General features: G+C 45.3%; 7 protein-coding genes across 7 annotated transcripts, besides 13 other annotated features; all 7 read right to left on the reverse strand.

Moving 5' to 3' along the window:
• Positions 1-27561: part of a sequence feature (sequence corresponds to BAC RPCI93-2N9) that runs on past both edges of the window.
• Tb927.6.3500 (endosomal trafficking protein RME-8, putative) lies at positions 8-6718 on the reverse strand (the record flags this gene model as incomplete). Its single annotated transcript, XM_840375.1, has 1 exon — positions 8-6718. One exon carries the CDS (start codon positions 6716-6718, stop codon positions 8-10), a length of 6711 nt encoding a protein of 2236 aa, XP_845468.1.
• On the reverse strand, positions 7281-8888 carry Tb927.6.3510 (tRNA modification enzyme, putative; the record flags this gene model as incomplete). The annotated part of the gene is made up of 1 exon (XM_840376.1): positions 7281-8888. The coding sequence occupies one exon, from the start codon at positions 8886-8888 to the stop codon at positions 7281-7283; it is 1608 nt and encodes a 535-aa protein (XP_845469.1).
• Positions 9404-11356, reverse strand: Tb927.6.3520 (hypothetical protein, conserved; the record flags this gene model as incomplete). Its single annotated transcript, XM_840377.1, has 1 exon — positions 9404-11356. One exon carries the CDS (start codon positions 11354-11356, stop codon positions 9404-9406), a length of 1953 nt encoding a protein of 650 aa, XP_845470.1.
• Positions 11770-11793: a sequence feature (AT_rich).
• On the reverse strand, positions 12162-13004 carry Tb927.6.3530 (hypothetical protein, conserved; the record flags this gene model as incomplete). The annotated part of the gene is made up of 1 exon (XM_840378.1): positions 12162-13004. The coding sequence occupies one exon, from the start codon at positions 13002-13004 to the stop codon at positions 12162-12164; it is 843 nt and encodes a 280-aa protein (XP_845471.1).
• Positions 13601-13631: a sequence feature (AT_rich).
• On the reverse strand, positions 13735-14835 carry Tb927.6.3540 (zinc finger protein, conserved; the record flags this gene model as incomplete). Its single annotated transcript, XM_840379.1, has 1 exon — positions 13735-14835. The coding sequence occupies one exon, from the start codon at positions 14833-14835 to the stop codon at positions 13735-13737; it is 1101 nt and encodes a 366-aa protein (XP_845472.1).
• Positions 14862-14886: a sequence feature (AT_rich).
• Positions 15439-15459: a sequence feature (AT_rich).
• Positions 15585-15606: a microsatellite.
• Positions 15692-15741: a sequence feature (AT_rich).
• Positions 15969-15999: a sequence feature (AT_rich).
• Positions 16651-16688: a microsatellite.
• Positions 16895-16917: a sequence feature (AT_rich).
• Positions 17190-17218: a sequence feature (AT_rich).
• Positions 17749-21339, reverse strand: Tb927.6.3550 (phospholipid-translocating P-type ATPase (flippase), putative; the record flags this gene model as incomplete). Its single annotated transcript, XM_840380.1, has 1 exon — positions 17749-21339. One exon carries the CDS (start codon positions 21337-21339, stop codon positions 17749-17751), a length of 3591 nt encoding a protein of 1196 aa, XP_845473.1.
• Positions 22513-22534: a microsatellite.
• On the reverse strand, positions 22582-27030 carry Tb927.6.3560 (hypothetical protein, conserved; the record flags this gene model as incomplete). Its single annotated transcript, XM_840381.1, has 1 exon — positions 22582-27030. One exon carries the CDS (start codon positions 27028-27030, stop codon positions 22582-22584), a length of 4449 nt encoding a protein of 1482 aa, XP_845474.1.
• Positions 26342-26365: a microsatellite.

Raw genomic sequence — 27561 nt, forward strand, 5'->3', positions numbered from 1 at the left:
CGCATAATTATATCGGTGGTGGCTCGTCATCATTTCCAACGGCACTTGTTGAAGCAAGTGTAATCGAAAGTAACTGTTGCTGATGGTTGTTACGATGCGTATTTTCCAAATAACCACCCACACGAGGCCCTGAAAGGAAGAGATCGTGGCTTTGCTCTTTATATTTTGCCCAGACAGGACTTGCTGAGAGGATCTCCTCCACGCGCTGACCATGAATGGGATCCTTCAGATCTGCGATTGCCTTAAGGACTTTAATGATAAGAGCCCGTACAGCCGCCGGAGCCTGATCTCCACACACTTCAGGGGTGAGTCCATTCTCTAACCATTCGAGTAAGCGCTGGACAAGTTGATTTTGAAGGGCGAGGCGTAAAATGTTAACACGAGAGGATGGACGGGAAAAAAGACGGCACAACATATCCATGAGAATCGGCAACTGCGATGGGTGGGACCGCTGGTATGCGAGGAGGGATGCGATAAGATCAAAGTTCGCCAAACTCTCTACACAAACAGGAGAACCACATTCTTCACGTACCAACTTCAGCGCATTCTCTGATACCACGTCTTCCGGCGATTCCATTAGTGTAAACAACTTTTGGGCATATCCAAGGGAAACTATGTGATCCACCATCGAGCTAGTTGTTCGAAGCAGTGTGAGAGCTGAGTCGGCAACAAGTGTGAGGATTTCGGCATTACGTTCCCCTGCAGAGCGACCACATTCCTCTGCGAAACGGCCCAACAGGGCTGAAAGAAATTCCTTCGGTTTCCGAACCACCCACCCCGATTGGCTCAAGTACCTCTTCAAGTACACACCGCCAACCTGCAACTCATCGATGTTCTCAACCATGATGCTCTCCGGCAAACTCCACGTGGCGCTGGGGGAGCGCTGCAACAATGCAGCAATCTCTTCCTGATATGTGGTGCAATTATCCACAAAGCGAGCTCGGCGCTCTTTAGTCCACACCAACTCGGGAGTTTCCTGGTAGGTGTCGAGAAGCTGGCAGGCGGCCACGGGGTTCTCTTTCATGGTATCAAGTATAGCGTAAGGGAGCAATTTTAATATGTGCAGTGTCGCCTTTGGTCCCCACAATTTATTTGTGCTTATTTTCACGAGAGCCAAACAGGCATCATTCCTACATTCTGGGTTCGTTGTCGTTGCAATAATGCGAAGCAGCAATACATACAAGCCACGATCAAAGGCTTGCTGTACAAAAGCACACTCCGGAAGTGCCACATTGAGGAATGCAAGACAACATCGTTCCACTGCAACACCATCACGAACCATAGCCAACAATACTTCGGTAACAGCTGTATCAACCCTACACATAGCCTCAAGACAGTTACGATGAAATGTAACCTTCTCCAAAAGCTCAGATGATTTGATTGTGATGGCGGTGTCCTTGTACGAAAGTAGTTTTAACAAAATAGCTACATATCGCTCCAGAACAGTTGCCACATCGGCGGTTTGGTACGCAACTACCAAGTTCTTCGCCGCCTCCACTACCATGAGCACGCCCTCAGAGGAGTTCTTACCAATCTGAGCCTGCAGGTACGCCATTAAAGCACTACAGAAGGCAGCAGGCTCCTCAATAGGGTAATTGGATTGCTCATTATATATTCGCACAAACAAATCACCCACAATAAGCTCATCCTTATGGAGTTTGTATATGAAGCGCTCATCGATGTTAAAAGGTAGATCATGAGTAACCATGCCACCGTTAAAGCACTTCTCAGAGTTTGAACCCACAATCTCCAACAACTGCTCACGTGTTTCGTTGTTCCACAATAGGTATGGCGTTTCGTGATTTGTGTTGAGCATCTTCAAAATCTCTTCCTCTGCACCCGGAAGTTTTGACATCTTCTGGATTATAAATGGGGTTAGTAATCTCTTAAGCGCCGTGAACACTTTGGCATTGCTAGGCGTGTTCAAATAATCCTCAGATGGCACAATACCGGCCATAGCATATAGAGCCTGTAGCGCATAAACTGCCGCACGGTTGGCGAAAAGTTGTGTATGATTTTCCTCCTGCATCTCGATTCCGCTCTGAACCAATGTCGAATCGTAACGGAAAAGGAGAAGTAAGAGATGCCACATCGCACCGTGTTGTATAACACGCTCCTGCAAAACGTCGTCCACGCACAACTCACGGCATGTTTGAATGCAGGCGCGGGAAAGTGCCAGCGCCTTATCGTATGCGATGCCTTTGGCCGCAAAATGGCAGATCGTAGGTTCTAGATGAATGCGGCTACGGGATTCAGGGAACTTAGCAGCGACGGAGAACGTGAGCATGGTGTTACACAGTATCTTCACTTGCGTAAGGTCGTCGGTCGCAGCTGGTGTGAGTGTCTCGGAGCAACGCTGCATAACTGCTGAAAGTAAAGCTATTCCACCTTCCTCCTGAAGCTCATCAGCGTTAAGAGAAACATTACGCACGGTGTGATAACACAATTCCATTGCTGGTACCATGAGGACGGTGTCTTTGTGTAGCATGTTGGGGTCCTCATACTCCATCTTGACAAGTTTTAACAGGAGACTGTAACCAGCGTACTTGTAGCGACTCAGCGTTTCAGCATGACGTTTATACAGAATAGATTGGGTTCGAAGAAGGAGGTCAATGTTATTTGGATCGGGTTCGCTTGACTCCAGCGTGTCTGACGCGAGAAACTCGTATGCTACCTGAATACGTTCGAATTTATCACGTCCGTCTGGGTTTTTGTCAGGGTGATACTTTGCCGCGAGCTTAAAGTATGCCTTGCGCACCGTCTGCTGCGTGGCTCCCGTCGCCTCCGTAATACCAAGTTCTGCCAAACAACCTTCACGACTGAGTCCACTCGGTTTCTTTTCTAGTTCACACTGCCACGCAATGAGAACTTCGCGCAATAGTGAAATAGGATCGGCAATAGGCCAGTTTGGGTAGCGTAGTTCATCACACAAGTGTCGCAGATAATATTGTGAACAGAAAAGCTCGCGCTTAAGTTGCTCATATACTATGCCCACAATCGGACAATACTGATAAATGGCACGTATATTGCTGAAGAGCCTCGGTGTGAAGTCCGCAATATGACCTGCAATCTTTTCCATAAGATACCTCCGCATATTATTGTTCCAAATCGCCTCCGGCGTTTCGTACTCGCCCAACCAGATATCAGCAAAGCGCTCTGGGCCATGTGCTGTTAAAAAGCAAACGAGCGCGGGCGGTAGCATGGCACTTAGGACACTGCTCCGCACGATATCGTTGTTTCCACTTTGCTGGTGTACGGACTGCTTACAGTGTGAGAGGTGCAACAACCGACAAAGTGGAATTACGTCGGAACCGGTGTACATCAGAGTAAAGAAGAATACACCAGTAAGGAAGAATTGCGGCATGTGTGGGTTTTCATCCATAAGGCTGTACAATAATGTGTGAACACGGCTACAAATCGTGGGCTCGAATGTCAGTAGTAGTTGCACAACGTGGGGAAGAACCTGTGGACCTGACAAGAACCGTTTCACCTGAGGAATGGGATACATTACAGCTCCATTCTCATCTCTCGACGGGTAGTGAGTACAGAGTAACTGTAGAATATCAAGGACAACGCATGATACTTCCGTGAAATTAAGCATTTTGTTACTACCACTCGCCACGAGACCCCAGCGAAGTTGATGTACGTCTTTAATTGGTAACCATCCCGACAACCCTTGCGCCCATACCTTTGTACTGTTGTTGACTGTGCCATCCTTGTACATCTGCTCCAACTTCGCATAAGACACTGGATCCCGCTTTTCTCCATCTTTTATATAGTACCACTCCTTCTCCTGATCGCGAAGGTCAACAGAGGACTCCCCACCGCACTCAATAGCATTGGTTGAGCAATGGATCTGTGGTCTATCAACATGCAGGTGGGCAATGGGGAGAAGCTCAACGAGAATTTTCAGGCCGTCACAACCAAGAAACAACTTGACATTCTGGCGGTTGCGCAACACTTGGAGCATAAATAGCAAAAGTTGATCACGGAACAGTGGACAAAGGGTCGATTTCAGCAAATTTACCAAGTGTCCTATGTCGTTAAAGTGTCCAATAGCCCCATAGTAGTGCTCGTAGAGAATAGACATGGCATTCAAACATTCCAACTGAATTTTTTGATCCTGTGAAAGCAGAAAGCGATGGTACACATCCGTGAAGAAATCCTTTGGCTTCGCAACAACCGGTTTCTTGGAATCAAAAAGCAACCGTAGGTAATGATCTCCAACCTTCAGTTCGTCTTCAAGACTGGGGTACCGCAACTCAAATTCACGGTAGTTCCACGCAATAACCTTGTCGCGGCGCATCTCCATACCTGCCTTGAGGGCCTGCATTTCAGTTTCCAGCGCCTCTCGTAATTCATTGCGTGTTGTATGGTTCCAAATGAGATCCGGTCGAAGGTGGTCTTGTTTCAACTGGTAAAACATCATGTTCCAGTTAAGCGTAGGTTTAACGCGCACATTTCGTGGTCGAGTTTGCGCCGGACGAAATGCCGCTTGCGTCGTCGTATGGCTCCCCGACACACGCGAAAGAACGTCACTTGGGTGAAAGCGTTTTTTAAACCAACCGTTTTTGGATTCCCAGTGGTCGCCAGACATGGCAACAACATTTTTTGTGGGTCCCTTTTCCATCTCGTCCTCCGGCGGTTCTTCCCGAGATTGCAGAAAATACAAAAATGCAGGTGGAACTATGCAGCGCAGGAGGTCCTGCATATCGGAATTCTGATACGCCCAGTAAGCAATAAGTCTGCGCGCCAGGTCACGCACCTCGCGCTTCGTCCCGAAAATTGCTTCGTGTAGCTGCTTGAGTATTCCACCTTCGCTAAGTGATGCCCTCTGCATGGCGGTAAATTGTTCAGGCGTTCCTTCCTCGAGAATAGCGCGTATCAGTTGACCCGCACTGTAACTAGTGGCGTCACAACTGTACTGCAACAACGAAAACAATTCACTCCCGGCAACATCAACAAGTTGCTTCATAACAGCATGAAACAACTTAGAATCTGTCGTATCACAGAATGGTGGACATAAGGCGTACACAAAGAAGTTGAGCAGCGCCTGAATGATAAGTGAAGCATTATCAGCCGCAGAATAGTCCCTTAGCATTCGTAAAATGTGGTTCATGAAACCCTCATTACCCAAAATTCGGTTCTTATTTGCCTCCTCATGGGTCACCTCGTAGTGGTCATGATGAGGTACCATCAATACGTTAATGAAGTCGATCATTGCATGAAAAACAGTGACATTGCTCATTTTTATGGCTTCTTCGCAGGCTGATTCAATACACTTGACAAGGGAAGGAACAATCGCTGCAGAACTAAATCCTGTGCGCGTCACGCACAGCCGGCGGAGGGCATAAAAATGCTGAGCGAACTCCAAGGGATTTCCGTTTTTAGGGAAATTCTCCAGCAATAACATTAACGCACTGAAGATCATCTTCTCCCGGTTTTCCGCGAACAACCCATCACTGTTCTCGGAGAAACGTGGACCACAATGATCCACATTGGCATTAAAAAACTGCACAATATCAGTTAGTGAAAGGACCACTCCTCCCCCACTGTTGTTTGGATCAATAATACAATTGAGAAGTGTACTCTCAACCTCTTGTGAGACCAGTGCGCGTAACGGTGCAGTCCGTTTGCCGCGGTCCACGGTGGTTGCGACGACATGCATATTATGGTTCTGTGCGGAGCGGCAGCAGTCCACAAGATGAGACAAAAGTGCATCTCGCATGGGTGAGGTATACACTTTGCTCATCATCGGCACCGCGAATTGGATAATAAACCGTTGGTCATCCCAGTCGCAACGTACAAGCGAGTGAATGCTGGTGAATGAAAAGAGACTCACTGTATTATACGTCTCGGGGTCCAGCTCTTGCAGATGATCTCGTGTTGTAACTAGTGCGCGACGCACCGGTATGTTGTTATGCTTTACACTGAGTTTCATGACCGGAAACTGAGCTGTCGGTATGAGGAGGTTGGCCTCCACACCCAGACGACTCGTTTTGAATATGTGCGGACTCATCTCGGGAACGGCGTTTAGGGGAGGAAGACCAACAAACCGTTTGGAGAAGTCCGCAATATGCTCACGGATGACCTTCGGGTTTGTAACTTCATAAAGGTGGGCTTTCATCAAGGGACCATAAAGTATTACGAGACTTGATGGGTTATCTTGAATGGAGGTGATCCCTCTTATGTGCACGAAAAGATACTCACCAACAACGACCCCCTCCTCATTAATTTGTTCCACGGACACAGATGTAACGCGAAGTCGACAAGGCCTTTTTCTTTCATTAAAGCAGTATTTCTGGCAAACAAAAGAAAGTGAGTCTAGCTGGCTGCGGTACTTCATGTCGATGAGTGCACGGTACCGTTGAACATCCGTAAGTAACTCGGATCGCTCCAAAGATGTGCTGCAGCTAAAGTTCATCACTTCCGACTTTCCTTTGCCAACGGTAGTTATAGCAAAATCTGTCTGGTTGTTTGGGTGAGGTGTGACGTCGATGAGTTGCGATCCGTAGTCCCACCTGTTTGTCACACGGAATATGCTCTGAGGATTTATTGTGGCAAGTTCCTTGCGACCAACGCAAAATATGCGCATGTATTTTCCCTTCCACGAACTCTTAATCACTGTGTGACGAGCAATGTAGTCATCCACTGGTTGACGCTCCCCCTCCTTGCCAGTTGGGACATCGGCCACGGACTCTGTTGGATGATTTTCCATCGCACGTCAACTTGCACTGATCGCTACCTTGCAGTTTTGGAATTTAAGATTGCTCTTTACAAGAAATGCGAAATGCACGCACGCATGCGCAGAAAAAGAAGATATTATGTATAATTTATTTGAAAAAAGAAAGAGAAAATCTAACACTGAAGCACTAGATGTATCTTTTCCGCTTCGAATAGCTCACCTCACGTAATTTGTGATACAAGAAGAGCCGTATCGTCATGCAGAAAATATACACACATCGATACATTTCCAACATTAACAGTTTATCAACACATGCATTTACTCGGCAAGTTATTTTTCCCCCACCAAATTGGCCAGTTTACTCGCGGTTCCTGTTTCCTTTAGGGATCACTTTCACAAAAAAAAAGAGTTGTTGTCAGTGAAGAACAACGACAAACCCAACAGGGGAAAAAAAACAACGGGAAGGAAAGGTAGCGTGAAAGGACTTAGAAACAACCTAGTGATTTCTATGCAACTGTTGATTAACCAAGAAGGTTGTAAGCACCTACTTGTTGCCACTGTGTACAAATAACGACATTTCATTCACTTAACTTCCCTATTTGCACCGCCTGCGGCGCGTCGACGACCAGTAAAGCAACACAGTTCCCACAGCTGTTGCCATCAACAAAGCAGAGGCAATCCGGCCTTTTCGGGTTCTAAATGGAGCAGTAGCGAATCCCACTGCATCTGCTGAAAGGCGCTCCCACCGGCTGCGCAACACCCGACCCATCACACTGTACTTTGTTGCTGATGTAATGACCACTACCACGCTCTCCCCCATCCGTGCTTGCGCAGGATCAACAAGTACTTGAACGTAGTTTTTCGTATGTCCAACTAGATGGTGCTTGTCGTGTGCGGTTTCTAGTAGCGTAACGTTGTGCACCTCACCAACCATCGAATCGAACGTACGATAAGAATTGAAGAAGTTAGTTAACTCTGTGGTACGATGTTTAGCAACATCTGTTGGGATCTGCTTCATGGCTGCCGCTGGGGTGTTCCGCCGTGGGTAGAAACGTGTGATGTTTATCACTTCGAACTTAGCTCTCTTGCATAGTTCCATCGTTTCCTGCCATTCTGATTCGCCCTCACCGGGAAAGGCACAAATAATGTCGGTGGCAACTGTAGCCTTCGGAACTGCAGCGCGGATACTGTCGATGCACATAAAGAACTCTTCAACAGTATACTCACGTAGCATGGTTTGAAGAATGCTGTCAGAACCGGATTGCACAGGGATATGAACGAACTCGTACACGTTTGGATGCTTCAGAACAGTCGCAAAGCCATCGACATGTCTCAACAGGTAAGGTGGATTACTCATACCAACACGCAGCATCACATCAGTTCCCTCCAACTCTACCGCAACGGCCCGTAGTAAATAAACTACATCCGTACCTATATCAATACCGTAGGCACCCGAGTCCTCTGATGTAAGTCTGATTTCCTTCACACCATCCCTCACCACTTCTCGCACCCTATCGACAATCACCTCCACTGGGTAGCTCCGCAAGTCCCCCCGAGCTTGCTTTGTTTTGCAATACGTACAGTTATTTAAGCAGCCCACACTAATGGGAATAATTTCGATGTATTTATTCCGACGAACCTTAGGAAGGTCAAGCGCTGGGAGTTCATTAGATTCATTCGACTGTCGTTGGTCCTCCGTTTCACCTAGCAACCGCACGCAGTTACCTTGCAACGCCTCCTGAACAACATAACTAACGCAGTCAATGCTTCTGACACCAACAACACTTACGTCTCCCCATTGTTTGTTTGTGGGGTCCGCCTGTGGGACACAACCGGCGACAATAAGTGGTTTCCCGGTGTCTCGCACACGATTCATCATACTGACAAAATGTTCCTCACTTGGATTCTTGACGGTGCAGGAATTAAGAAGATAGGCGTCAGCTTGCCCAAATTCGTCGGTGACGTTGTACCCCGATTCCACAAGTTGTCCAGCCATATACTCACCGTCACTTACATTGTGGCCGCAACCAAACGTATGAACAAAAATAGTGGCATTTCCAGGGATTCCTGGCCCGTAGTCCTCGCGAACGACACGACGACGTCGACTGTTAACATTTTGTGCGCAGTTCCCTCGAGGAGCACTTAAGGAACTGTTGCAGAAGAAATCCTCGATATCTCCCTCTCGCGCACTGTTTCTCTTCATTGTCGCCACCACAAAGGAACGGACCACTAGACTCGTTGAAAAAAAAAAGGAAAAAACAAACACCGGAATAAATAAGAGTATAAACGAATTGTGGATCAACAGAAAAAAACACTAGTTTCTTCCAACGGGTGGAAATAAAATTGCCCTAGTCGTGAACATTATTGCAGAGAAAACGGTACGCCTCGGGTTTAGTCACACGGATACTCAGAATAAAACTCAACTCATTTCCCTCCAGTCAGAGAGACTATATGTCCTCCGATCATTGCAATTCCTTTCATCATGTAAACACAAGATATTTTTTCGCTTTATATTGATGAAGCGCGTGAAAGTGTTAGTTCCATCACAAGCAACAAAGCGGTTCAGTGGTTCCAGCGATTGAGAGTGGTGGAAATGGCCGCTGGTGGATTGAATCAACAATCGGTTGTTCAGCCGGCGCGAGTAGCAAAGAGACACAAACACTTATCAGGGTTCAATGGAAAGGGAGCCCTCGTTGGGCCACATGATTTCTCGGTAAGTCAGTCCTCTGCACGGGGAAAGTATAAGCGCAATATAAATGAAGTCATCAGGAATATGACATCCGCTACAAGTAGTAAAATCAAAAACACGTCCGATCCCAAAATAAAAAGTCGGTGACGCCTTCCCTTGATGTTCGCCAGTTGCTGAAGAAGGGCGTCGCTTTTGGCGATGAACCATGAAAAAATTTTTTCGGAAGAGTTTTGGCGCTCGGCAATCTCGTGATAATCATGAAGCCACCCCATTTCCCACAAAAAGTCGGGAGTGTCAAAAAATTCTGTGATTGCCATGTTGGCTATGTGCAACTCCCCCTCGAGACGTGTGATTTGTTGCTGCGCCGAAAAGTAGTCAAAAAAACCACGAATCTCAGAAGGGATTTGTAACACCTCCTTGTGAAACTTGTGAGTCATGTTGTCGAAAAAATCCACCACTGATATGCGACCAAGGGCGTACGACACAGTCAGCATAACTTGAGATCGTAGAGGGTTGCTGCGAGGAATAAGATAATGATCAAAACACAGATTTGTAGAGAAACGATCCAGCGCTTGCCTTCTCCCCAACTGTGTCGTCGCATCGTAGTTTTCATCCAACTCGTATGAGTGCCACATTGGGAACAACTCATCAATACTTTTTTGTGTGTGTCGTTCCTGTATGGCCTCATTCACAAATGAGGGGTCCGCAGAGAGAAAATCATCTTCTACGAGCCAATGGTCACAACGGTTCATTCCCCACCATACCACTACACCACCGGGAAACAAAAAGAGGTCAAACGTATCAAAGGAAGAAACATGCAACACGTCATGAATAATCGCAGCCCGGTAACCACGACGCTTGTATAGAGAAGAGAGTAACTCAAGATCGAATTTCCGTGCTACATAACTGCAACTGACGCTCCCAATGCGGTTTGACATGGCATGGTAACCGCTGTGGCCACGCAACCGACGTCGTCCTTTGGCTGCTTTGAGTGGTTTGCGCATCGTTACACGGTCATCCAGTGGAGAGACGGCGAATATCGACTGGTAGCCTTGTAGGTACTCGAGGACTGTTCCATTAGCTTCAGCAAACCGCTCTTCCCAATTTAATTCTTCATGAATGAGCTGCAGTGTTACGCGCCCTGGTTCATTATTGGCTATGATGTTAATGATGTAGTTACGCGGGTCTTCAGGTGATTCATATTTCATTCTCTCAGCTACGGCACTATTTCCGTCCGTCGCAGCGTCACTTTGGCGCACTACCGTACCACTCACCAACTTCTCTTCAGAGGATTCCGCATGAACTTCCGGTCGGGGTTCCACAACTGCCGTATATGAGCGTAGAGAAGTGGACCTCATTTCTATGGATGCAGGTGAAGATGAACCACTACGGTTCCCTCGCGACCGTGTCACATGCTTCACCGTCGGTTCCAGAAGCGATGGCTGATGTAACAGATGATCCTCATCCACTGTTGTGTCTGTGTCACAGTGCGGTGGCTGTTGGTAGTAATATTCCCAGTGCTTTCCGGTTAAAGAGTTTAAACATTGTGTATCGGACTCACTCCGCAAACCGTGCGGATCAGCAAGGAAGTATCGCGTCGTTTGGCTCATGTTCGGAGTTTGGTACAATTGATGCCTTGCTGGAGGTTCTCCCTCCTGGATCTCATCGCTGGGGGCTGGAGTGCCCCCAGGGCTCCTCAAACTCATACGCCGTGACAATCCGGTGCCTCCTTGAATTTGAAAGGGTTGATCGATAGCTATCGCGTAATCCGTAGCCATGATTCCCGTGATACTACTAACTTCACTACTCCCTCTTCTCACTCTCAAAATTAGAGGCGGTTCATCCCCATGACTGTGATCATCTCTCACAGGACCCTCATGCCACAAAACTGATTGACTGTTACTCGGATCATAAGTAAACACACTCGAAGGCGGGTGCGGATTCAGCTTTTGACTATCCTCGTGATCCTCTTTTTGGTTCATTGGTTAATACTTCGCTTCCCTTCCGTTGCAGCACGGACAAAGCCGTTAATTCCCCCCACAGTCTGCACTATTACACAATGAGGAATTGAAAAGTTGAAAGATTCAAGAAAAGGGAAAGTGACACCAAAAAAGAAAAATAAATAAATAGAGAATCGTAGTAGTAAATAAATATTCTGCCTCAAGATCACATTTTGTCTTCTTTAATTTCACATCAAATATCCTTCTTCGTCAGTACAGACATCATAAGTAAAAGGAGAACCATCACCCCTCCGCTACTTCGATAGTGTTAATCTATTGATGATGCACCGAACACCCACACTCCCCACAAAAAGAGAATTTCAATTTCATAACATCGTCCGCAGTTAAACACGAGGAGGCGCGGCATTCGAACAGCGACATGCTACCCCCCCCCCAAAAAAAAAAAAATAATAATAATAGGTCTCATACCAATAACAGAAACTGAAGCACAGCGTGGTACTGTGAGAATACAACTGAAACAATGTACGGTATCAGTTGCAGTAATCAAGAGTTCACCTAACACTCGTTGTTATTCCACTTATTCACAATCATGGTGACTAGATGATGCGCAATTTTCAGTCCTCAGATGCAGCTAATATTTATGTCACGCGTAGCTTCCCCTACACTGTGTAGGTATAGCACAAATATTGTGAAAACATGCTGGGTATTTCAGCGGAATGGCAGGTTATATTAAGCTCAAGGTGGCGCTAAGCATATAAATGAAAGCACATCCATAAACGTTACAGAAGCAAAGACTAGTACTAATCTTCCCGGACCCACGCATTTTTCAATATCCAAAGCCCGCGCGGGGACCATGATGGCGTGCTAAAAGGGACTGTAAAAGAGAAAAGACCCCGAAGCTAACTGCCATCATTGGCACCTCCTTCCGTAAAGTTGGCATAAGGCCCCTGCAGATTGCAGAGTCATGAATAACAGTCTGTTGGTAAAAATGGGCAGAGAGTGGATAACAGACGGTAGAAGCCACAGCCGCAGCCACTCCGCCAACAACAGTGTGTCCAACACCAACGGTGAAATGATTTACAAAATTTATAATCTCTTTTCCACTGGAATCCCTCTCCACACGTAGAGGTAAAATGCGGTTGCGCTCGCAGAAACGTCGTAATCCCTCAAAGACAGTCAGCAGAGTGCCGAAGTAAACAGCATTTACCATAAGTGGAGGCGTGGTATAGAAGAATTGCAATATGGTTTTGCTTCGAAATATCTGACATGTTTTCCTAAAACTGTCACCAGTGCGTAGGCACTCGTCCGATACACGATTTATAGGGTTACATATGAGCCTCATGACGAAACCAGCAACAGCACCAATCATGAAAGTCGTAAAGGCTTTATACGGTGGGTTAACTTCGGTACCGGGAAGGAGCCGAGCAGAAACGGGGACATAAAACCACATGAGAATTCCAAACTGTGGGGCACGCCGCTGCAGTGCCCTTTTTGGTCCTTTATTCCCTCCTTCATCAAAAGGAAGGGCCACTGCCCGTCCTGCCAAACCCGCCATGCTTCCGGTGACAAGAACTAGAGGGTCACGAAGCACTGCGAGCTTCTGTCGCTCAATTTTATGCAATCGTTCAAAGGTTGTACCGATCCCACCCACAACAGTAGTGAGAACCATTATAAATCCGCTACCTCAAATTACCACTTTATATACAATCCAACACTAATACTAAACTGACTCCTATGGTTCAACCACCTTTTCGCTGAATAAAAAAGCCCTTTGCTTTCTTCCGCTATCTACTGATACTGTTGCTCAAAGACTACACTATGGTTTCCCTTTGCTATCTTCCACAACGACAGAAGCCCCCGTTTGTATTCTGTTGGGTACGAGAGAAAAATACTGTCACTACCATACAGCAACAAAAAAAAAAGAAGTGAGAGGTAACGAAAAAGGGAAGAAACTCATTGGAGTTAATATAATGACGATTACAGCAACCGAGTCACGTATCTCTTTCTGTTAAGCGGACTATCGATGTTTTCTGAAAACAATCGATTCGGGTTTGACCCTAACCTCAACGCGCACATTCACTCGGCACTCACACACCGTAACCGAAGTGGAAGCCACCGCATCATTGATGATAGCACCAAAAGGCATTTTCCCCACTACCACACGTCACGATCGTTAACGGCCAGTGTTCAGGGGTGAAAAAATAATTATTCGCGGGGGCCCTCCTCGCAACAACGGCCCAATTGATTTAAACTTATTCGAATAAGTATATTATTATTATATATATATATATATATTGTTACGACAAAAGAGAAGATGAATGATGCGAATACTGTACCTTACCCAACTCACATTGATGATGGGATATTCATTTCCCTGAGTCTCCTTCTGAGGGAAGGTACTAATTCACTCTACCCTCACCATCATAACCTTTAGGATGTAACTTATTACTTCGTAGACTGACTTTCATCATATGTTCCTGGTAGTGCGCATCCTGTCGCTTCAACAGTTTATGCGCTTCCCTATGAACCTCACGCATTTCCTCACGCTCTTCCCTACGCAAAGCAACTTGAGTTTCGTATTGAGCAGCGATAAGTAAGCGATGCTGTTCAATACGCGCGTTACTATCTTTCTTGCGTGGACGTGGGACTTCCGCCTCCCGTCGTTGTACGCAGCGCCTGCTGTCGGAAACAACCAGTTCCATGTTATTGAGATCGAGGCGCTCACCCACATCCACATCGGCAAGACTAATACTATAAAACTCATCGTATTCAGGACCAAGAATAATTCGGTCGTGATTTTTCTCACGCATGTGGGCCCTAAGCGCTTCTAATGATGCGAATGATCTTGTCTTTTCCCCACAAACAAGGCAGAGCAGACCGTTCGTTTTGCGTGCCACGTAGGAAAGAAGTCCTGCAACGTCTGTACATTTCTCCTGTAGGGGAATTGTGAACTCATGAACATTAAAAAGATGTTCCAAGTTTGCCTCCACGTTGTCTGAAAGAGCACCGCATGCAAAGCAACGGACTTCACTCACGTCTTCCTCACGCTCCTCCGGTTGCACCTTCACCTCTTTCGTTTTCTTCGTACCTTCGCTGAGAGCCTTCGGCCTCTTTGCGTTATGGCGCCGATGTAACCCAACCGCCGCACTACCCAATGATGTGCTTGTCAAGGCACTTGCTGCATCAGAGTCACGAGCGAGGATTCGCTGCTCCTTTTTAATGAGATGAGCGGTAGAGCGAACATGCGCCTGAAGCGTTTGCACGCAATGGAACGTTTTCTTGCAAAGTTTACAGGCGAAAGACGGCCCACCGTCATTGTCCACGTCGATTCCCTCCGCTATACGCATATGTTTGTACTCCTGAGCGGTAACTGGTCGCTTCCCTTCCACTCGCATCCGTACGTTATGCACATGAAAATCAGACTGGTAATGTTTGCGACTGGCTTCAATACTGTCGAATGCAACACCACATGCACCACACTGAGGAGCTGGCAGCGACATAAGAAGCAGCAATCCTTCCTTACTTGTTTTATTTTTATTTTTTTTAATTTACACCTCCACCGTTTACCCGCTCTCGAGTTTGTGGGCTTGATGGTGCGTGGTGACTCAGTAATACGAACCCTTAACAAATATATGAGCCAAGGAACTAATACAAATATGGAAATATATTTCTGCAATAACGATGCTACTCCGTAGTTCAACACGGTTTTGCCTTACCAGAGATTTACCTTCTTTTTTGAGAAGGGTTTCTTCCTTTTTTTCTTTTCTTTTCTAATCAAAGTGGATGATAAAGCGTAAAAGCAATAATTTAATAAAAAGAGGGTACAGATTTTAAAAAAAACAATAAACAAAATAGATGACACAGCAAAAGAAACTGTTAGGGATAAATTATCTACAGCAAATGAAACTGCTTTTAATACTAATTGACGGTCAAAAAAAAAAACTCAAGTGAATCTGCACTAATCCACCCATGTGGAGAAACATTTCATAATATGTGCAAAGAAAGGGATGGGAGTACTTTTCTAAAAAAAAACAGGGAGGAGGAGGGGAGAAAAAAAGTAGCACTACAACAATCCGCACCTTAAGTAGAATTAGATGAAGAGGATAAATATTTAATTATATTTACGCATATTTATGTATACATTGTTTCGACTATTGCTGTGGTTATTTCTTCCTTTCTTTCTGTTCCTTTCCAATATTGTAAAAACGGAGATGGAAACCATCCACAATCAAAACAATAGCAACAACACGAGGGGAGGGGAGGGGAGGGGAAGAACGAGCAGAAAACGTAAAAAAAAAAAGGAAAATAGAAGAAGTCGAAAGCAGGTACAACGAAAGGAAACGCCGACAACCAAACAAATATATATATATGTTTATATTTATTTACTAATTATTTATTTTTTTTTACTTCTGTTGATATGCCCAACTTGTAGCAATGCCATATTTGTGTGTTCAAATAGTTGGGAAAAACAACCACTCGTCGGAAGGGATTTGTCATTCTCGACAAACAACCGAACAAAACAACGAATTTACAAGAATAATTATTCATCCCAGCGTTATTCAAACAAACTAGTGGTTGAAAACATTATTCATTACCACATAACTAAAAAAAAAGGGAAAAAGTTGACTCTTCGAATTTTATATGATTAATTTTTTTTTTTAATAGTCTTTCCCGTAATTAGTCATTACCTTAACGTTTCGACTTCATTCTTGTTTTTATTTCTGCTTTCCCTCCACTCTCCACCCACACCCTCCCACGGATACTTAAAAACAAAAACATAAATATTTTCCTCCTTTCTTCTCCTTAAGGATCGTCAGCAATACAATGTTGAAGACATAAGTAACCACAAAACACCCCTACACACTGCCATCAACTTCAACGACAAAAACAAAAACAAACAACAAAATGACAGCGAAACGTACAAGAAAAAAAAACAGTAACCATATCAAGTTTCTTTTTTCCTGTTGTTTCACATTTACCAACACTAATAATAATAATACCTATTTTTTCTTTCAGTGCCAAACAGGCATAATTCAGTTGCAAAGTCGGCAGCGGAGGGGGAAATTGCCGCCTTCTCTCACGTGTAGAGGTAAGGAAACGTATAATCAGATGTTTAAGAGGTAAATAAGAGAGAAATAGTAGCACGCAGGGGGAAAAAAGGAAAAGAAAAAGCGACAAGTGAAGCGTTCAGTTGGAAACCTGCCATAATTTTCTTTTTTTTTTCCTTTCCCTCCCTTATTTCTCCGTTACTAACCACTGGTTTAATAAATGTTTCATAAGCTTTATGTTCCTCGTGATATAAAAACTTTTGGTGCATAAATACATAAAAATATATATATATATATATATATATCACAATTAGAACCAATTTGCCCACTTAAATATATTTATCTCTTTCGTCACCTTGACCTCTTACACCTCAGAATCCTATTTCCGTATGTTTATGTTTATTTGCTTCCGGTTCACCGGCAATTTGGCGTCGGATGCAATACAAAACGAAACCTGACTTTACCATAATCAACATTAAGTAGAAACAAAAATAAAGAAAGAAAAAGGGAGTTTTTATTTATTTTTTTAAAAAAGGTTAAGACGAATGTTCGTGACAACTATTTCTTCTCTTTTTTAAAAAAATTCCACCATTATCCACCCGCTAATTCGATTGCACTTTTCAGTTTTATTTATCCTTATACACGACGTGGCATGCTATATCAAACCAGTGCTTTTCCTCTCAAAACCCTTCTGCTATTGTACCTCCTGCTCCTAACTTACTTATATTTTCTGCACATGTATAGACAAATACACGTAAATTTGCTATAAACAGGCGAATAAATGAATGAATAGACGGTTATGTAGCAATTTTTTTGTTATAATAATATTAATAATGAAACTAACAGCAAGAATTGCATTCATCTACATTCTCTTTCCTCGCTTTCCTTAATTTTCCCTCACTACCCTCAACTAATGACAACCATTAGCATCCTCAGAGCCCCCTTTTTTATTGTTTATTTACTTTCTTTTTAGTGCACCAAAGGAAATCAAGCAGAAAAACAACAGAAAGAATACAACACAAAAGAGTAAACCGCAAGGAATCAAAGATGATGACGCCAATAAACAGTATCAAACAGGAATCAAAAAACAAAGCGATCATCAACTAATAATAGTGCGACCTCCTATAACAAAATAAATAAATAAATAAACGCTAGACCAGGGAGCTGTGGAGTGACAGCAGAAAGGTAAAAGCACCGAGTTTAAATTTGAGCAAAACCGAAGTGTGAAATCACAGGTAGAGTCAGCGGTGGTGGTTCAGGGGGCGCCAAGCAAAATTATTAAAAGAATGTTACAAAATAATGTAACGAAACGAAGCCCTATCACTATTATCCCTTTTCCTTTCCACGAAACGTAAACCACGGTTTCTACACAGAGTTTGCGTTCCTTATCGTCAGTTCATCATCTGCAAGTACAACTGTGACATACGTGGATGGCTCCTCTGGGACACACCATAAGCAGCGGGAGAGACGCGAGACACTCGCTCGTTTCTCCACAGCCAATGGGTCATTCGCTTGACGTCGTAATTCTGCCGAGCGCATAACATCTCGCGGATCGGGGCGCCAAATCTTGATAAGAGTCAAGACACCAAGCACAGGAACAACCAAGGCACTCACCACTGCAATACATGTCAAAAATGAAACAATATCCGTTGTTTTCTTCCACACACCGTAGTAATAAAAACTCTCTAGGGAAGAGTAAATCATGTTGGCTGCAACGTATACTACTGGCATTCCGAAGATAAAAATCGCATTTAATGCCGTAACAGTGTGTGATTCCATGAGGACAGTTACCACTTGCAATAGGATTAAAATGGCATATGTTAGGGTGAATGCCACATCCTTTGCGCTTTGACCAGCATCATTTGGGGAGGCGAATCCCGTCCCATGCACACTTAAAACAAGGAAATAAGCCAAGATAGATTGGAACACTCCACGGAAAATGAACGACCCAAAAAACTGACAAACACCCAGATCCACACCGCTGCGGGTCACCTTGTAGAGAGCAGGAGTTTGTTCAAGAACTCTTCGTGGAACCTTTCGATCAAGACAGTAGAGCATCGTCTGTGGAAGTGAATACAGACCGTTCCAAAGAGTTAGTCCAAAACCATCCCAAAAACTACCACCAGAATAATGGGTGTGAAAGATATTATGCACCAATTGAATTATGCCAATTAATACCGACTTGTAGAAGCTATACTTAATGACGAACGCCGTACGGTTGTATGCCAGCTGTCCATGAACGAAAACAAGCGATCGAAGGTCGGAAAATCGAGAAATGCTAAAATCCGCTGCACGAGCCGCTTGTTTCCCTTCCCGCCCCGTAATCCCAACACCCACCTGCGCTTCCTGAATCATGGCCACATCGTTACCACCATCGCCAACTGCAAGAGTGATGAATCCACGGGAACGAACGAGGCGCGTGACAGCTGCCTTTTGCTTGGGCGTCGTGCGTGCACAGATAACACTGGCGCAGTTTTCACTCAGCTCAGTTAGTAACTTTAACAGCGATGGTGTCGTCAGGATTCTTTCAAGCACCTGACCACCTTCTATCACTAGCACGTAAGAAGATCCGGTTGACAGTGGATTCACATCAGCACTCTCATTTGTTTCTGTTGTCACACTTCCGTTTCGTTTTTGCATCATCCCCATCGCACACACTTTTTCACCCACCGCTGGATCACTACTAGACCCTGTTGGGAAGCCAGCATCACCATACTGTACATCCATCATCACGCCCTTTGAGAACTGCAGAAGTGATTCCATGTACCCTTCCCAAGATTCAAAGGCATCTAACTTATCTGCGAGTACACGTAGCACACAATCACCCGGTGAACACAAAGAACAGGTTAGTGCAATTTGTTCAGCCGTTTGTACCTTGTCACCAGTAAGCATCCATACCTTAATACCAGCTTGCAAGAAACTCCGGATAGTTTCAGGCACATGATCCTGTAACTTGTCCTCTATGGCGGTCACACCCAAGATAGTCACGGAGTTCTCCATCTCCAAACGCAGCTTATAGATTTCCTCCTTCCGGTTATTCATTGAAAGTTCCGCCTCTCTCACCTTCTCCAAAAACTCATCAAGCTCGTTCCTTGTTAGGCGCTTCTCAGCGACTAGAAGCGTGCGCAAACCAAACACCGCATAATGTTCTACTTCAGCAAGAATGGCAGCTTTCGAAGACATTCGCTCCCCTTTACCCCACTGCGGCCCTCCAGTGGAAGAATTCTCATCGAGGGCCATCTCAAGAATGCGGTCATCCGCCCCCTTTACGAAGTAATATATCGCATTGGTGCTTTTTTCCTCAACAATAACACCCATTGTCTTGAACTCCGATGCGAACGCAAACACATAATGAACAAACCACTCCTCCTTAATACCGTTCACCTCCACCGCCGCAGTGGTCGCATCCCGTGCAACGAGTCTCACGTTCAGTTTCTCACACCCATTACACAGTGCCACTTCATCTGGTGATGCTGCTTGATAACGCATCGTCCCTACTGCACCACACCCAGTTGATAAGCCACTCTGAGTCATCTCTTGGCTAACGTCATCATAGACAACTTCTACAGTGTTACACAACGACAAAACACGTCCGAAGTGTAGAACATGCTCTCCACAAGAGACCTGCACCTCTTCCGCTTCTACTGGCGCCAGGCACTTTCGCTCACCATTTATCGTTGCAAACAGAAACTCCATTACATTTTGCGTTAGCGTACCTGTTTTGTCCGAAAGCACGTAGTCCACTTGCCCCAGGTCCTCCACAATGCTGGAGTTCCTCACATTACACCATTCACCATCGTGGTGCATGGCCACATCGTTTTCAATAACCAATGCAAAGTAGTATTTGGACATGTCCGTAACGAATTTGAATGAAATTGGTATGAAAACGGTTGTCAAGAGGAAAAAACGAAGAGTATAAATGCCGAAGGCGAGCCCATCTTCACCCGTTGTCATCGGAAGGTACCAGTATGTTTTTTCCACATTTTTGTTCATGAGGTAACCTACAGCCCCAAACAAAAAACCACAGCTTATTTGGAAAATAAAGACGAAAATAGCATACTTTGATATATCTCGGTCGATTTGGGCCCACTTTACCTTTGGGTTCCGCTTATTCAAGCAGCATTTAGTATCCTCTCCCGTATATACTGCTAAACAAATTGCTGTTTTTGTGTTCTTCAATACGCACGATTGAGGTAAAATATTGTTCTCAGATAAGGAAACCCGCATCGGAGCGCTGTTATTCGCCGCCACAGTCTCAGCCGCTGGTGATCTGGAGAAAAAGAACTCTGCAACCCCATCGAAACAGTTGATCATAGGGGAGGGATCAGAACACGTGACGCGCATTTGGCCCAACTTTCCCACAATCGATGCACAGCTATCATCAACAGAAAGCAACTGATGAGCAATGGCATTGGGCACATCGTCGCCTCCCCTGTGATCACTGGATAATTGAGGAGCAACAACATCCCGCGGTTTCAAATCAAGCTCACCATCAAGATTGTCAGTCCTTATATACACTATAGGATTCGTTGCAGCCAGTACCACCACGTCACACGGAATATCTTCGCCTTCGCGAAGTAGGATCACATCTCCAACCCGAATGCTGCGGTTCGTGCGTGTCTCCCATGTCATTGCTTCCCTGTTGAGGACTTTCCGTTCTTTCTTGTTGTATATGGCATCCTGTTTATGACGCTTAATATCGTCCCTTGCCGCCTTTATTGCAGTGAGGGAAAACGTCAGTGCCAGTGGCAGTAGGGTTGAAAGCGGATTGACCGGAGCAACGATGGAAATAAACTTTAGTGATGCCACAAGTAAGAAGTAAAAGTTCACCGGACGCCGAAACTGCTCATAAAAGTTCAGAAACAAGAAATTCCAAACGGTGTAGCGGCTATTCGTGACTTTGTTATCGCAAAACGCCGCGGCTGTCGAACCATCCAACGGAGCTACGATTCGCATTGAACAGACGTGTCAACCACCACCTCCGCACCGTACCGGCGTAAACTGCAACAAACGCCCAGGTTCAAGAGTGCAGGAATAACGTACTCAAGAGACAAACAGCAATTTCTTTTTTAAAAAAAAGGCAAGCACAGTCAAAGAATCGAATACTAATGACAGAAGATATTTGCGCTCCGATACTTATTTTTCTGTGAACTTTACTTTTACTACAAAACATAAAGAATAGTAATAAAAACAAACAAAAAAGTAGATATGAAACGTAATAAAGGAAACAAGGGCACTCATGGCATTGACAACGATTACAGTGTCATGCAAGAAAAAACAAAAGTCTCCTACCTTTTTAAGGCTAATTAAAAACAAACCACACACACACCTTCAAAAATATATATAATTGAAGTACACCACACTATCAACGACAATGGCGAGGAGATCATAAGAATTTTCTCGAATTTCTCTTGTTACAACCTCACGAACGTTTTAAACGACAACATCGTGGATAATAAAGGTAAAATGACCTTTTTACTTCCCTTGGGAATTCCCATATCCCAAGAGACTTCCATGATATTTACAAGAAAAAAAAAGCAACCACATCACAGATAACATTCGGGTGTTATGAATCTTATAGAAATAAGCAGTTAATTGATGCTCTCTAGTACCCTTCAGAGAAAAAGGGATAAATTTGGCGAACAAAAATATCCCCATACTCGAGAACCGCATTCATGACCATTTGATATGGGACACCGCAAACACACACACACACATATATATATATGCAAGAACATGTGATACACCGCTTCTTTCCCGTTACGTTTCCCTTTTATGTTCCCTTTTGGCATCCTTTCAACGAGATGTCAGTCATCACATGCGGGAAGTAAGACCCTAAGAATTTGCCAAACTTCTCTAAGAATAGAATGTTGGGAAAAGGCAAAGAAGCAAACCTGCACAACGTAACCAGCCACACGCAAAACAAGGGTAAATGCTCGAGCGTACGCTTGGAAATCATATTGTATGAGAAGCAGAAAAAAAAATAACGGGAAACAATACACTGAATTTTTATAGAAGTGCACAAAATGGAATTCAATATGTTCCCATCGCCTCAGCTAGGTTATAGTGAAGACACGTGAACCGCAGCTCTGACACGCATGTCACAAAGAATTTGTCTCCCCTCCCACAACACACACACACACACACACACGCCAACCATATCTCAGTAACTGCCGTTGCCTAACAAATGGATTCCCTTCACCTTCTCTGGAGCTCTCTTTTGATTCTGAGAGGGTCCTTCAAAAACTCTCGCTGCATCTCTTCTCGTCGGGAGCGTTCTATCTTCTTTTGCCTTCGCTCAAAATGCGAGGAAACAAACTCATTCAAATCATCGCCGCCGTTCGAAGGTGGTGCACGCTCCACCTGCGGTTGGCTGTCCGGACGTTTTACGGTATCCAAAAGCTTGTGTGTATTGCTGACACGAATCTGCCCCGCAGAATTCGTACGAGGTGGCACATCCTTATTTGCAAAACTTGTTAAATGACAATCGAATGTGATGTTGAGTTCCGCTCCGCGGTTCTCCAAAACGCGCTGAAGAACCGCGCCAACTCCGTCGTATTCAGCTGTTGCATCATCGAGGAAATCAAGAGATACCGGCTTAAAATTATCGTCATCATCCTCCAGATTAGACTTCATAATACGCTTGAGGCGGGAACGAACAACAGCCCCACGCCACAGCGGTTGGATGGTACGTGCAGCCACTTCAAGGCGCCGCCTCTGAACATTTTCGTAGGAATTCCTTAGTTCTTCTAGTTCCATTTTGGCCTTCTTTACAAGGAAGCAACCGTACATCCAGTTGCATATGAACTTTTTCGCTCTCATTTCCTTATAAGCATTAGCCCGTTGGGTGTAGAGAGCGTCGACTATATGGATATTCCCTCGCACACGGGGCACATGCTCCATCTGAATTAGGTGTTGCTCCATCATTTTTGTTGACTCACGACGGTTACGAACTTCCACTCTGTCAGAAAGACGTTGTGTTATTGGATTAAGGCTTTGCTTCGAGTCGCGTAATCGTTTTTTTAAATCTTCCTCTACGCTTACCGCATCATGATATCGGCGCCTACGTATGGTGCAGAGATCATCCTGCTCGCGTTGCATAGAGGTAAGAAAAATGTCGCTCTCCAAAGCTTTGAACAGATCCGCGTAGGTGTCGAGTGGGCCTCGTTCGCAACCCCAACAACTCATGAGACCGCAGAATTGACGCATGTGATCTGCTGAAACAGACACTGGCCAATCCCACATGTCAGCGGGTTTATCTTCTGTGACTCTCCATCGGAGCCGGCGAGCGACACAATACGGCATAAGAGACGAGAACTCCTCAGTTTCAGATATCTGACGGTGCCCCTCCAACACCTTTTCATTGTTCAACTCGGAAAGGTGCGGAAACCACGCAAGCAGTTTGTTTCTAACTTTATCCAAATTCTTTCCCAAACTGTTATCGTCCATTTGCCTTGCTGAAAAGGGGTTCTCATTCACCGACAGCACCTGTACCATCCGGCATGCCGTTAGCGGCAGCAGATCTTCTATGCGCTGCAACTGGTTGAACGAAAGATTTACTGTGGTGAGCCGTGGGCAGTGCCGAAGCCCGGACACATCGCGTAGGTTATTGTTTTCCACGTGAAGCACCGTTAGCAGGGGAAACCAGCAGAAGCTCTCGTCAGATAATGCAACAAGAGCATTTCCATTTAAAAAGAGTTGACGGAGAAAACCAAGCGATAGCGTGGGCGGAACATCTCGAACTTTGTTTCGTGACAAGTATAGGTTCTGCAACAACACTTGATGAGCAATGGGATCTATGGTTTCGATACGGTTGTCACTTAAGTCAATAGTTTGCAGCAGGCGGAGCTGCTTAAGTTCCACCAACGATGTGACCAAGTTGCGACTCGCCTCCAAACACTCAAGGCGCGTGCACTGAGCCAGTGGCAACAACGATTCCACCTTATTAGAGAATATAAGCAGCGTTCGGAGGTGGTACGAGAGGAGTTTACCCACAGCTTCAACATTATCAAGCGCATTTGCAGATATGTCTAGACGCGTAACTCTCGCTGACTGCGCCACGGAGTTCGCTTGAGCCTCTGAAACACCCCGGAGTGGCGCGACGCGACACCTAATATCACGGATTTTATTATCGTTTACATTGAGGCTACGAAGCGAGGGAAACACCCGCAACGCATCATCAAGCTGTAGCTGCTGGAGCGCGTTACCACCCAAGTCGAGTTCCTTCACGTAAGAAGTTATCGATGTGGAACCTGCCTCTGCGCATGGCACTGTGAGAGTTGCAAGACTAGAGAAGTCGATATCAGAAATGTGCTCCAAAGCAAAAGACAACGAGTGACAGCGCTGCGCAACATCACGAGCATCAAGCCTCCCACCACCCAAAGCGAGAGGCTGAAGCCGCCTGGCAAGTTGAGCATTCAAACAGTTACTTGTATGACCATTTAAATTCGTGTCTCTGTCGCCCAATAATGGTGTTGAATGATTGTTTGCAGTGGAGAGGGAGCTGGAAGAGCCTGCCGTTGCGGGTCGGCTTCCCGGTGGTGGCTCCACTCGACAGGAATGTGAATCATCAGCACGTAACTGAGTTTTAAGTAGGTCCAAAGTATCGTTAATATCCTGATGGTACTCTTTCAACCATTTCTCTCCAAAGCATCGTTCCATTAAAAGCATTTTTATGCGAAGTGAGTTGCCAATACCAAGTTGAGCGGCCAGACCTGTTTTTAGAGCAGATAAGGATTCACCACACGCCTTTAGGGTCTCAGACGAGCGTCGCCACGATGCCTCCGTTGTGAACGTGGCGATATTCCGAGTGTGGAGAATCCTGTGATTCTGATTACCACAACTTTCCATACTGCCATTGCTGCAGCCCAACATTGAATCTGATATTTTCTGCAAGGTTTTTTTGCGCAGGGATCGAAGACCCTGAAGTGCACGTTGTGCTTCCTGATACATTTCACCAGCGACCTCCTCCTCCCTTGCAACTATTTCACAGCGGATGTGTTCATGCTCCTCCATAACCCGACCGAGATCTGCTTCCAGTGCCTGCCGCTGGCGAGTAACTTGCACCTGAGTAACCGCTGCAACGTCATCTCGTTCCTTCCCACAAAGTTGCTGAAAGGATATTTCTTCCTCTTCGACAATTTGTCTTTGCAGTGTTTCCTCGCGTCGTATAAAGTCTGCGATCGCGCTCGCCAAGGTATTTTCCTGCTCCTCAAGACGACGTCGCCACTCCTGGGCGGCCTTAAGGTCTTCTTTTCCCATTAGCAATGTCTCCCGCTCCTCGCATATGAGCCGAAAGCTTTCGCGTCCAGCCACTTTTCTACTCCGTTCCGCGCTAGAAACACACCGCTCCCCAACCGCTGTCACGTCTACACTTTCTCCTTCCATGGCAAGAATACCACGAATCTGCACTTCCAGTTCTCCTGGGGGTAATAAATCATCCACCCGCTTTGTGAAACTCTCAAACACAAGCCTACCATGATTCGCTCGTGGAAGCTGAAGCTGCTGCTGACGCTCTCGATGATGCAACTCCAGCTGCCTTGATGCAGCTGCCTCTAAGTCGCTGTCCCTCGCCTCTATAGTTGCAATGGATTGCAGTACCGTCGCTTGTTCCTCCTCCCAAGCAGGAGAGGCATGTATGCACATTTTTTTCTCATCTTGTTCGGTAGAAATTGTGTCTAAATCAAGCGCACTTGCAGAACTTGGCATGCCTCCATTACGTATCAACTTTGGTGCATAATTAGGGTCCACTTCCAATTGGGTGACACTTTCTGCTCGCTTTTCACAATCCCTTACTGCGTTGTCCCATTCCAACAGAATTTGTTGTTCCTCCAGTGTGGGTCCGTACTCAAAGGAAAAAAGTGTTTCCCCCCCTTCATAATCACGTTCTTCATCGATCACTTTCCTTTCTTCTCCAAATGCTCTAATAGCCCTAATTGCTGAGAGACTTACACTGCCGTCATCATCATCATCATCATCATCACTAGAGTCATCATCCCTTTGAACTGGGTTCCACAGGCGCTCCTCTTCTTCAAATGCGCGATTCCTCTCCATCAAGAATGTTTCATCCATTGGATCTATATATTGCTTCTTCCGACTTGCGAGAAAGCGATCTGCTTCCTCCAGCATTCCATCAAGCTTCTTTAAGAGTTCTGTGTCGTCGTTGGAGCGTAAACATGAACGCGTCAAATTGAACATATCCAAATCATCAATGCCTAAACCATCATCCATGACGTTCCGCGTTCCATACCTTAACGAACCATCATCAACGGGTCCAACCGTCAGTGATACGGAAGAACTTTCACCCCCAAGCAATTTATTCACCTCTTCCAAAAGGGGTTGAGCTGTGGACGAAGATATAATGTCTGTATAGTGCATCACTACAGACTCAAGAGGCCATGTGTGATCCACATCAGCAGCAACGGGCTTCTTTCCATCGGCATCGTTTTCGACTTCAGCCTCCGTTTCCGCGTTGGTTCCTGTGAGGAAAACGTCTCGGCCGCCATAGTCAAAGACACTATTGGAAACAGCTTGGATGTCAAGCAGATCATCAAATGGGCCGCTAGCGCCATACTCCGCGAGAAGTTCGGCAACTTCCTCAGGCGTCATCCCCCGCAATGACTTTCGTGGGGGATCCGAATCATCCATAGGCTGTGGAATTGCTCCTCAAGCCCAGTGTTTCAGTACTTACCTTCGCACAAGCACGGACATAAAGAAAAGAAAAGACAACAAATATTTAACGTTTTTTCCTCCTCTTTAATTCTGAAAAAAAAATCATAAACAAACATAATATGAACGTGGGCGTTTGTGGGTATGCTTAGCCACGAAAGAGTTCGTCCAACACGACGGATCCGCATATAGGCACACTTCCACGCATCATTCACTTTACAAATAATTACGTCCCTGATACTTTAATTAAGCAGTGGAGTATCACCTTTTTCTTCGTGCGAAGAAATTTAAAGTACAAAGTGTGTTCACACCCCTCCGTTACCCTAACGTGAAAAAAAAAATGTATCAAAAAATCGTCTTTACACGTTTTTTTTGTGGCACCCCTCTTTCCTCCCCTTAAAAAATGAGCGAACCCGATAATTCACTACTACTTCACGTAAATCTAAATATTCTATGAAATAGTAACCTCATTACCAAATAACACCACAGAAAGATCAGCTGCTACCCCTT

This window comes from Trypanosoma brucei, chromosome 6, assembly GCF_000002445.2.
Source record: "Trypanosoma brucei brucei TREU927 chromosome 6, complete sequence".
In the NCBI taxonomy this organism is placed as follows: Eukaryota; Euglenozoa; class Kinetoplastea; order Trypanosomatida; family Trypanosomatidae; genus Trypanosoma; species Trypanosoma brucei.